At 35.9% G+C, this 12,180-nt stretch overlaps 2 protein-coding genes across 2 annotated transcripts in view; one reads left to right on the top strand and one right to left on the bottom strand.

Moving 5' to 3' along the window:
- The first annotated feature begins 969 nt into the window (after nt 1-969).
- LOC134664587 (uncharacterized) lies at nt 970-2,795 on the top strand. The gene has a single exon (XM_063521308.1). It carries the CDS (start codon nt 1,026-1,028, stop codon nt 2,718-2,720), a length of 1,695 nt encoding a protein of 564 aa, XP_063377378.1. The 5' UTR covers nt 970-1,025; the 3' UTR covers nt 2,721-2,795.
- Nucleotides 2,796-4,668: 1,873 nt separating this feature from the next.
- The window catches only part of LOC134664596 (short neuropeptide F), a 105,689-nt gene continuing 98,177 nt past the window's right edge, over nt 4,669-12,180 (bottom strand). Inside the window, exons 5-7 of the mRNA XM_063521326.1 lie at nt 8,639-8,749; nt 5,713-5,799; nt 4,669-5,365 (exon numbers count right to left, since the gene is read on the bottom strand). Coding sequence (XP_063377396.1) covers nt 5,306-5,365; nt 5,713-5,799; nt 8,639-8,749 — 258 coding nt within the window. The 3' untranslated portion in view covers nt 4,669-5,305. The remainder of the gene's footprint in view (nt 5,366-5,712; nt 5,800-8,638; nt 8,750-12,180) is intronic.

Here is a 12,180-nt window from a genome sequence, read left to right as displayed (position 1 = left end):
CAATTAACATTTGTAAAATAATTTAAATTACTTAAAGATACATTTTAACTGACCGCGCAACAGTAGCGCCGCTAGCGGTGAATTCTCGCGATATTCTCTAATTCAAACTTTTTAGAAAATATCGATATAAACAGCACTGGCCAAACTGTGGTATCATTTGTGCACATTGACCTGTCAATTTAGTTCGCGAGATTCTGGAGGCAACCTTAGCGCCGCGATTCGGAAAATGAATTAGAGATTCACTAGATATGAAATAGTGAAGAAATGTGACGTTCCACGGAAGGTACCTTATGGCAGCCGGCGCTTACGTCGCATAGCGCCGCAATAATATTGGAGCGGCGTTAATAATAGCGTAAGCGCCAACCGCCATAAGGTACCTTTACCCGTGGGACGTCACATATCTTTACTATATCGTATCTAGTTAATCTCTAATTCATTTCCCGAATCGCGCCTTAGTTTTTGATGGATGACGAGTGAATATCGCAACTACGCACGTGCTAACTCTTAACTTGATCGTACTTCACAGGGTTTACGAAAACGTACTTACACTTAAAACTTTTACAACAAACCTCGACAAGAGCTCGGCATTATATTTTTATTCCTTCTCAACAATATCATACTAAATATATGGTTGGTAAGTGGACAAATGTGGTGGGTTCCTGGAATAAACCTAAAGACAGAGTTGTCTGTATGATCACAAATCCACGTAAATCCGCCCGGTATAAAGTATATGTAAATTTGCTTATTTTGTTGATAAAGTATAAATATAATAATGATACTCATTTCATTAATAAAAGTCATTGACGTACATTTGACGTTACAATATAACCTGTGTAAAAATATAAAAAGTTGTCTCTACATATAGAAAAAGTTCTACCAAAAGTTGATCTTATTTAGGATAATACAACCTCAAATTACACGTCAAGTTCAATACTGTCACTGTCACAATCTTTTTACCAACAAATCAACTTCAGTTCAAATCGTTTTACAAGTTTTTTTATAATAGGTATTTTTAAAAATAACAGATGAGTTTACTGGACCTACCCACGGAAATCGGAACATTAATATTCACGTATTTGGATATCAAGTCAAAAATAAATGTTTACAGTATAAATGAGTTGAAAGAGTTTTTTGCACCATGTCTGATGAGAAAAGTAAATATATCCAGGAGTATCGTCGCCTCAGTAAATACATTGAGTTCTAGTGTTCTTCAAGATTTTGCGGTTAATATCCAGGAACTAAATCTGAGTGGTATTCAAGATCTTACAGCAGATAAGTTAACTCCATACTTACAAAGATGTACTAATTTAAAAACCTTGGATGTGACCTTTACCAGGATATTTCTATCGGATGTGGAACACATTTGTTGCAATAGTTTAAAGAATATTAGTATAAATTATTTCAAATGGCCTAGGAAACATGCCAATAATGATGAAGTTTGGAAAAAGGTTTCGGACATATTTAAAAGACAAAAGTTTGAATATGTACATTTTGTTGTGTTGGAGTTTTATGACTCTGAATCTCCTCTCAAATTCATGGAAGATATCCCTATGACTAAATATTTTAAAATTACTCTCGCTGATAACTACAGAGATTATTCAGAAACCGATGAATATTATGAATCAGTTAATGTTGAAGAGAGCATTGACATAAATTTCGAACGTCTATGTTACATTTTTCGTGATTGTAGAGTATCTCATAAAACTGCAAGAAGTCTAAAAGGCGTATCAAATTTGAACTATAAAAAGATAGAATACATTTTTATCATGTATTTAGAAACAATTTACATTTATGTATCTCCAATTTTCAGTGGGATGTTTTCACTTTGTTGCTCTGATCTTACTATTAATATCTATGCGCATCTACCTTTGGATTTCATCTTAGACGGGAACATAATATTCCTAGCTTGGAACAAAGATATAACAGTGTTTAATGAGGATTTTTTCAAAAATGTATTAAACGAATTAACGGATTATTTTCCCACCTATTTTTGTATGCATACTAAGTTGCCTATGAACATTACTGCAGCGCCCAGCCATTGGTATTGCATAGATTCATGTGACACGTTTAATGAAATTCTAGATGACTTGCCAGAAAATGTTACTTTGACAGATTTCTGTAGGAAAGGCTCAGTTGTTCGATGGAATCGGCTTGTAACACTTAAATCAGAACTCAAAAGTTTGAAGAACATAACGTTTTTAAGTTTAAGCAATATTTGTGCAAAAGGCGACTTCTTCGCTCACATTTTCTTACAATGTAAAAGACTGTATACTATTGACGTGTACATTGAGAACCGTGGCCGTCCAAGCTCATATTCTAGTTGTACACTGTCTCTGTTTAACTCAATGCATCTGACAAAATGCTTGAAGAACCTGAAGTTAACATTAGAAGACATAGAATACGGGATGGTGTTCGACTCAATCAGTCAATGTCCTTCTTTGGAGAACGTACATATATGCGAGTACCAACGTGTTTTAGCAGACTACGAGGCGGACGAAGATAACGTGTCTTTACTTATAGAGAAATGCTGCAATTTGTACAGTCTATTCATTGAGGCGGACATGGATCCAGAGGCGTTGACTATGCTGATGGGTGCTTTGAGGAATGCCGCGCAGAATCTTGAGAAAGACCACTTATGTGTTGAAGTGTGTGATTGCTACGGAGGATGGAATCCATTCGCAGATGTTTTTAACCCCAGCCCGCTACGAATAACGGAATGAACTGTCGGTAGGTATGTTGATATTTTTTGTTTAGATTCGTAATTTGTTATTTAGCTGTTTAGTAAGTATGATGATTTGTTAAAAAATGTAGTATTTTTAAATTTACTAAAAACCATATTAGCATTTTGTAACAATAAAATAATTCATTTCAAACGTGAGTTTAATCCTTCACTAACACCTAATAAATTTTGTTTTTCGCTCTCAACTCTTATAATCACGGAACATATAAAGAGTCTTATAATGCATGCTATGGTTGATATTTATACATCATATTGTGTGAAATTAATTTCAATAATGTCTATATCCAGAGAAAAAAATCGGGCAAGTGCGAGTCGGACTCGCGCACGAAGGGTTCCGTACCATAAAGCAAAAAAAAAAACGGGCAAGTGCGAGTCGGACTCGCGCACGAAGGGTTCCGTACCATAATGAAAAAAAACAAAAACAAAAAAAAGCAAAAAAAAAAACGGTCACCCATCCAAGTACTGACCCCTCCCGACGTTGCTTAACTTTGGTCAAAAATCACGTTCGTTGTATGGGAGCCCCATTTAAATCTTTATTTTATTCTGTTTTTAGTATTTGTTGTCATAGCGGCAACAGAAATACATCATCTGTGAAAATTTCAACTGTCTGGCTATCACGGTTCGTGAGATACAGCCTGGTGACAGACGGACGGACGGACGGACGGACGGACGGACGGACAGCGAAGTCTTAGTAATAGGGTCCCGTTTTACCCTTTGGGTACGGAACCCTAAAAACGGAAAAAAATGCAAAAAGAAAACGGCCACCCATCCAAGTACTGACCACGCCCGATGTTGCTTAACTTTGGTCAAAAATCACGTTTGCTGTATGGGAGCCCCACTTAAATCGTTATTCTGTTTTTAGTATTTGTTGTTATAGCGGCAACAGAAATACATCATCTGTTAAAATTTCAACTGTCTAGCTATCACGGTTCGTGAGATACAGCCTGGTGACACACAGACGGACAGACGGACGGACGGACAGCGAAGTCTTAGTAATAGGGTCCCGTTTTACCCTTTGGGTAAGTACGGAACCCTAAAAATGGGAACTACGAAACTGGTGAGGTGGACAAAATGACCTGCACGCGCGCTTTTTCTCTTAAACAATAAACTTGTGTTCAGTTTATTTTGAAGACTCGCCCGCTTACCAACTTCTGCTGCAGACTGAAAGGATATAAAATATATAAAGAAAGTTAAGTTTAACAACTGAGTCCGTGTAACATGCCTAGTTATCTATCTTTTCCTGATAATCAAGTGTTATATTACGTCTTAGAAGTTACCCTGTAAATAATACAGGTATACTAAAATTGCTAGACTTCAGAATGGATAAAGGTGCCTTCTGCCTTACTTGATGTTTTACTACGTTAAATTGTCGACCCAAAACAAATAACAAGGTTTCTCCGCTGATTACCTACAGCTACTTAATAAAAACAGAAAAAATATTTCGCGACACAACTTTTCAATGCTCGTATCATTTGTTCCAAAACTAAACGTCAGTTATGAGTTACGAGTAGGTAATAAGAATATTTTTAGAGTAACTTTTCGGCCTTGGCCTAGGTTATAAATTTTGGAATTAATATCAATAAAAGCATATCTCCCTAATAAAATAACTGAACGGATCATACAAAAAATTGGAAGTTGAAGGGATATCGACTCGGAGTAATTAGCAATGGAGCCGCCATTAACAGGCGTTCCCCTCTGTCGAAAATAGGCGGCCAATGGTCAACCATATGTATGGACTGACGTTTATCTGACATGACGTACCTATATATTTGATGTGCCCCTCCCCCGCAAAAAACCGCAGACTATTTTGTACCGAAAATTTTAGACATGGCGTCTCCGTTGGTTATATCTTCTAAGGATATCGAGTGTCCGGTATAGGATATCCCAGCAGTGGGATGATGCGGGAAAATTATAATAAAACTATACAGTATGTTGGCAATTTTTTATATTTCAACTCATCAATTGCACTATAATATCTATACAAAATTAACATAGTTTTACTACATTTAGTATACCTAATTTTCCCGACATGAAAATATAACATTAGCATTTTGTTTTGACAAGTGACGGCGAGTATTATTTTAATATTAGTAGTACCTACGAACGAAGCAGTTTTACATTTACCCAGCTCATGAAATGTACAACTCTTCGCAAGAAAATATATATATTTTGTTATTACAAACTATGAGAGCGATCAACGGATGAAACTTAAACTAAAATACAGTCTTAATACAACATTGACTAGAGTAACAACGGTATCTACTATGACATTTATGAAAACCAATAAAGTTTATAGTGATGAAATAATTACTATGTGGAACTTTTAATACTACCCGTAACAAAAACACTGGAATTAGGACACAGAAGTCGGCTCCATAACTAACAACAATAAAATTATCTGATTATTATGTATATGTACATAAACTTACGAAGTATTTGAATAACATTTAAAAATTGATAGGTATTTAATATTTGACACGTAGAATGTTTGTCGTAGGTAAATATTTCCTTATCGATAGTAGGGGTGTGTGGAGGGGGTATCTATAGCTAGAACGGATATGTCGCTTAATCCTGTTGCCTGTTGTCCTCCTCCGCGCTAGCCTTCACTTCCTTGGGCAGAGTTGACTGAAATATAAAACATTTATTTAATCAACTTTTTTCATGTCACGAAAAGAATAAATTTTGTACGTAAGCCAAAGATGGCAGCAGACGACGTCCAAATTGCTAAGTATCGCAAAACTAGTAAAAGACATTTCTACCAAACTAGTCTGGGTGTCTGGCGACCTACGAACAGGCGCATTTTTTGCGCAAAAACTCAGCCTCACTGTGCAGAGGGGGAACGCGGCCAGTGTCCTGGGAACAATGCCTCAGGCTAATGTAGGCTTAGACTTATGAATCTTATGATCATTTCTATATTTACATGTCAGATAAATAAATACATATTGAATTATGTACTAAGAAATAGTACGTACTTCGAAGGGCAGCAAGAACATGTTGTTATCAGATCGACGGCCAAATCGTAGGCGCATGGAGGGGGCGCGGGCCGAGCGGTCCTGCTCCTGTAATGGGAAACTATAATTAGCACAGAATAAATAATAGTACTAAGTACAGAAGACTCACTCTCTAACAAAACGCGTCTGTTACGATCAGCACAGATATGGCCGCTAGGTGGCGACAGCGCCACGCGCGGCTGGCAAACCCCAAAATTGGGGCCGAACGGATGTAATTTTAGCTACCTGTAGCATAGCGACGAAATCGCGGAGTGAGACACGCCTGTAATTAGTGCCATTATGAACATGCATCACGCTACTAACTCACATTTATAGACGGGTCTATCGCGAATTTATTTTATTACCTTTATTTACCGACGTTACAACTTGGCAAAAAAGAGTAGAAATTAAAAAGTGGCAATACTGTAGTGTCGTCCCGTTTTCTTATACAAATTGGTTTGAAAGGGACGACACTACAGTGTTGCCACTTTTAAATTTCTACTCTTTTTTGCCAAGCTGTACGACACAGGTTTCACTGGTCGTGGTCCCGAGACTGGTGTAGTGGTCGTGATTGGCGATAGACCCGTCTATAAATGTGAGTTAATACCTATGTGTTCAAAACGCGAACGTTTTAAATATTATAAAGCATCACACTTCATGACTTCAAACAGGTTACTTTTTTGAGAGCTAAGGGTGCATCCAGACCGCAGTTAACTTCTGTGGCAACACTATGCAACAGTAACTATACAGGTAAGTTACCTAATGTTAACTGCTGTGTAGTTGCACCTTTATGCAGCTAATGTTTTTTGTTTGTTACCTACTGCTGTTGTTTTGTCACTTTTTCATGTCAGCCGGGAGAACAGATGTGACGTGAAACTAAGTAACATAGCATCTAAGAGCATTTTAGTTAAAGTAGGGTTACTTTATGTAAGGAAACTTAAAGTTTGCGAGGACCATCAAATTTGTTCATGACCATCAAATTTATTTTAGTCTGCAATTTAAGAATGTTTATGATACATAAGAATTTCTGACCCAAACTAAATTGCGTACTCGGATTCCAAAATCATAAAGTAACATATAAATCACTATTACATTTATTTAACTGGTACCTAGTGTAATCATGAAATATATGAAAACGGGAAAAATATAAAAAAAAGCATAATTTGACTTAAACAATCTAGTCCTTTTAAAATTGGAAAACAACGTTATGTCTGATTGTTGTTAACGTATTTCAACTTGTACGTCCAGATTATCTTGTAATATTTCAAATGGAACTGGGAATATAATTCCTTCGAAATCCTCCACCTCCCCAACCTGCTCATATTGTATTCGCCTTACATAAATCAGTTTGAAAATTTTCTAACGCTATTCTCCGTGGAGTCTACCATTTTCTGTATAGGTAGCTAAGCATTACACAACCAAGCGAAGAATAGGGAGTAGAGAGTAATTTCTCTGTAAAAATAACATTCACTAGTTACGATTGGTTCATAAATATGGGCAAGCGCGACAATATTTACTTTTTCCTATCAAGGATTTTCAGTACCACATTACGGTACGGTACGTCTGATGAACCATCATAGTTATAATTTAGGCCCGAGCTGGTCAAAGTAACTACCACGAACCGGAAAACGCAAAAGGATAAGACCCAAGACGGTCTGATAATCTAGTTAAGATGGCAGATTGAAGATCCCTGGGGAGATATGTCCACTTTCTAGCAGTGGACGTCTTTGGCTGATATGATGATTATGATGGCCATTGTAGAACGTTAAGTTAATAGGGTCACTTGCACCATTCCACTAACCCGGGGTTAACCGGTCAAACCTGGAGTTACCATGGTTACCAGTACAATTTGATACTAGGTTAACGGTTTAACCTCTTAACCCCAGGCCAGGTTAGTGGGATGGTGCAAGTGGACCTTAGGGGATAACAAAAAAACAACTTCATTTCAGCATCCGTAACAAACTTACTTCCACAAAAGTAATACTCAGTAATAGGCATGAGGAGATTGAGCAGGTTAACTCTACTCTATATTTTAACTTTTTATGAACATTACATAGGTACATATATATTTGGTGTGCATACTTATTACATTTCTAAAGGAAAAGTTTTGGGTATGATTCTCGTAGCATTAGTAATCTAATCAAACTTAGAAAGTGAAATGGAAATGGAATGATTTGCAATAAAACTAGCGAGTCCTCGTAAAAGTGTCACTAGTGGCTTGTTAGAGGGCTCGTCGCGAGTTTTACGCCACATCAACATTTTACGAGACCTGTATCCTCGATACGGAACATCGATCCACGTGGATTTTGAACAACACAGAAAATAAAACAAGGATATTAAAGTACACAAAGATACGAGTATCATAATGACACGACGTCTCATATATGCGATTCGTTTTCATTATGATATTTATGATTCATTATCTGAGCAAGCGAAAGTTTTGTAAACGTTTATGTGACACATAATTAGAAAATTTACAAAATAATATACAGTGAAATCAAAATAACAGAAGAACAATTCTGTTTAAACAATTTGATAAGGTTTTGATCTCACAGAGCGGTAAACTGGCGAAAACTATAAATACCTATTTACTTTTGTTGTACTGTACTATTTTTTAGATTCAATTTCGATCTAAACACTACAGAGAATATCGGCGCGATTCGGGAAATTTATTAGAGATTCACTAGATATGAAATAGTAAAGATAATATAAGTATGTAGTATATGATAGTAAGGTAATAGTAAAGATAGTAGTAGATGATAGTAAGGTAATAGTAGATTCTTTACTATTTCATCTCTAGTGAATCTCTAATTCATTTCCCGAATCGCGCCGTTTATATGATTAACAATATGTGACAAGTATTCAGTGATTATTTAAAAATATGTCTATTAGAGAAATAAATATGTACCTCTTGTGGGAAAATATGTGGCACGGCGTGTTCCTCGGAGCGGCGGCCGAAGCGCAGGCGCACCGGCGTGCGGATCTCGCGCAGGGACAGAAGCTCCTCCATCTCGTCCAGCTGCGACAAACTTTTGGTTGATTATGATGTCCTGGTACCAAGACTCCTTTGAAATGTTCGAGTTTGAAAGGCTTACACAAAATCTTCCCAGGAAATATAGGGTCATTTGCGTCGTTTACCGTCCAGTGCCTGTTTCCTTCACTATGTAGCGTAGTTGCTACAGAATTGCGTATAATTTGAATATATGTCTTGATATTCAAAATATGCGTATAATTTAAATATATACCTGTATATATTTAATGATACACAATTCTTTGTAGCAACTACGCCAAGTGGACGGAAATAAGCATTGGACGGTAAACTGATGACCCTACTTTAGAAGCACTTCACGGGCTGTCCCGTACAAACGCATTTTATTTCCTGTGTTATTGCTTTTTTTGGCATTTAAAGCAGGTGATTATTTTTCTGTGCATATTTTTCTCCATTTGTCATAGAAAAGGAAACTCTTATACCTGCAAATCTTCAGAAAATTCGTGTTTGTACGGGACAAATAGTAGACAATTTCATGGAATGCTACTTTAGTCATTGCCGCCATTTGTATGTTACGTATAATCAGATATATGTAATTAAGAATAATTTACTAGATTTTGATTAATCAATTTTGCGGTCAGTCACAAACTCACCGGTGTGTGGGTGAAGGGAAGAGACCCTTTGATCTTACCCAGCTTCAAATCGCTTGCCACATTTTCTTACTTGAAAAACTCTCTCATATCATAGCTAAATATAATGATACGCAACAAGAGAATCCTGGACATTATCTATGATACTATTAATTTACAAAACAATTAACCAGTGAAACTGACACGTCAAAATTAGTTCAATTGATTATTGGATGATAATTAATTTAATTAATCTCTTTGCGTTTGACGTAACACAGCGGTTTTTAAATACATATCGTTGCTTATCATGAACAGTGGTACAACTAAAAATGAAATGCTATTGCATTTAATATTCTATCTTTTACTGGTAAGATTTAAAGTCAAATGGCATTTCATTTTGTTTTGTGTCACTATTCATGATAAGCGTCGATATAGGTATTATGTCTGCTTTGATTATAGCACCGTTTTGTTACTAAGTCAAAATTGGAAATATATAAAAGTAGTCCAAAAGAAGAGATAATACATAATACGGCTTAATAAACCCGAATATTTTAAAATATTTAAAACAAGTGCTAGTAATTTTTTGATTGAAATGGTTCGACAATGCTCGTAGTGCTATGTCGTAGGTGATAACATGAATTTTCCAGTGTGTAGCGAAAATGCGTTACAAAGACGTAACGGCAATGCTGAATACATTAATTGTCGTCCATTCCAATTTAACTAAAATTACTAAATACAAGTATACTATTGGGCCTCTTATCCAATGACTGGCTTCTTCACCTTCAATTTAAGGCAAGCACTAATCTCCTGACTGTGGTTAGGCACCTAGTTTAATGGGCCAATCATTACTTCTGGACATGCATTCAGCACCAATTTATTCGACTCACAGCTACATTTAAGTTTCAGCGTGCGAGTATAATTTTACTCATGACTTATCCTATGCAACAATTGGCCCTTTGTTCAAAACATTGTGGCAGGTTGAATTTTGACCTATACCCTTAAATTGACTAAGTTCAACAATAAAGCAACCCAAATCATAAAGGCTTTATGCCGTACCTACGAAATAATATTACCAGACGCAGCCTGCGGTTATGGCTTACCGAGCATGAAAGGCCACAAGTAATATGATTTCTGATGAATTATCATCATGTTCAATTTAATTCAATTAATTTTACTGTAAACTCACGTTTTAGTTACAGTAAAACTAAAGAACTCACTTAAATGGTACTTTTACAAAAACAAAATTATGGTACTACATAAAGAACGAAAATGAAAAGGGTAAAACCATAAAAAAAGATGTAACTTTAACAAATAATAAAAAAGATTAGATTATAGACGGTTACTCATTAAATACATTTCCGCAAACATTAGTTTACTCTATAGTAAGTAATTCACAAGTATTATTAGTTAGCGAGACGCCAAGCGAGACGAGCAAGTCAATAGAATGTTGTTTCCATTACCACTACATTTACTTCGGTTACTTTGTCATTTACTAATTACATATGTAGTGCATGTTTTCCTTCGTATTTTTTCGGAAACGTTCGTATTTTTCATGCTAATTCAATCAACCTCAGTACTTTTTGTACCAACATTGGCCGAAATAGCGAGACACCTTCGTACGTTTCCGTGAAAATACGAAGGAAAATAATTATGCACTACATCTGTACCTTACTTATCTCCTAATGGATTGCTTTCAACACAATTTCTCGCAATTATACCAATTTGTTTGCGTTGAATTTATAATGCATACATATTCGACTTCAAACGTATTGCAATGCAGAAAATCCCGTATAAATCTGCCCACAATCGTATTATTACAAAAATCCGTCAGAATGTTGGGTAAATCCATTCAGCAGTACGAGGGTCTTGTTTATAAGTTGGTAGCAAATGGAGCAAACAATTGAACCGCTTTCAGGGAGCTTTAGCGAAAGGACGTGTAACGCTTTGGGGGTAAATTTAGAATATTTTTTTAGTAATGATGTTAGATTGAAATTGAGCCTATATTAGACGCAAAAAAAATTTAAACGTAAAATTATTTAACTTTTAACGTAAAATACGTTTAAGCGCAACTCACTGTTAATTAGTTTAATCGTAAGTTCATTAAGGTTTAGATTAAAGGCCCGATTCGGATTTGAAATAGACATCTATTAGATATCTTTTAGACATCACCAAGATACGATAACGATATGTGTAAGATCTAACCTGTCAAATTTGACATTTGCGCGATTCTGGAGATACTCTTGAACGATTTCCACAGGATATGACTTAGAGATCCAATTCACATCTAATAGATATCTTACTCTATCTAACGTAAAAGTGACATTGGTTGCCCGAATTGCGCTGCAAAAGAGAACTAGTTGATATCTAAACTATAACGTATCTAGAAATGGATCTAGTACGTATCGTCTCTTGTGAATATCTTGAAGTTCGAATACGGAAGTAAGACCAACTTAATTCAACCACTGATGAGTGCGAACATTATCTGTTGCGAAATTTTTAATGCTTTCCGTGGGTTGCGGTTACAATACGGAGCAGCAGCTATTAGTAATCTAACGGTCCTTCAAAGAGCGCAAAACAAGCTAATAAAAACATTATTTAATTACAGTTATTTAACACCAACTCGAAAGATCTATAAAGAATTAAAAATAATGAAATTTACTCAATCATATGTATATTATACGTGTCTATTGGTCCGCAAAATTCTTCATAAGACTATACACTCACATATAGGCTTTACACAAAAACATCACGTACAAAGAATTAAATTACGAAACGCTGATCACCTAATCTTACGGCCAGCAAGGACAAAATATGGTAAAAGAAGTATAATTT

The sequence above is a fragment of the Cydia fagiglandana genome, chromosome 5 (genome assembly GCF_963556715.1).
Source record: "Cydia fagiglandana chromosome 5, ilCydFagi1.1, whole genome shotgun sequence".
Taxonomy (NCBI): Eukaryota; Metazoa; Arthropoda; class Insecta; order Lepidoptera; family Tortricidae; genus Cydia; species Cydia fagiglandana.
The sequence above is the reverse complement of the archived record's forward strand: the minus strand, read 5'-3'. Positions and strand labels throughout refer to the sequence as shown.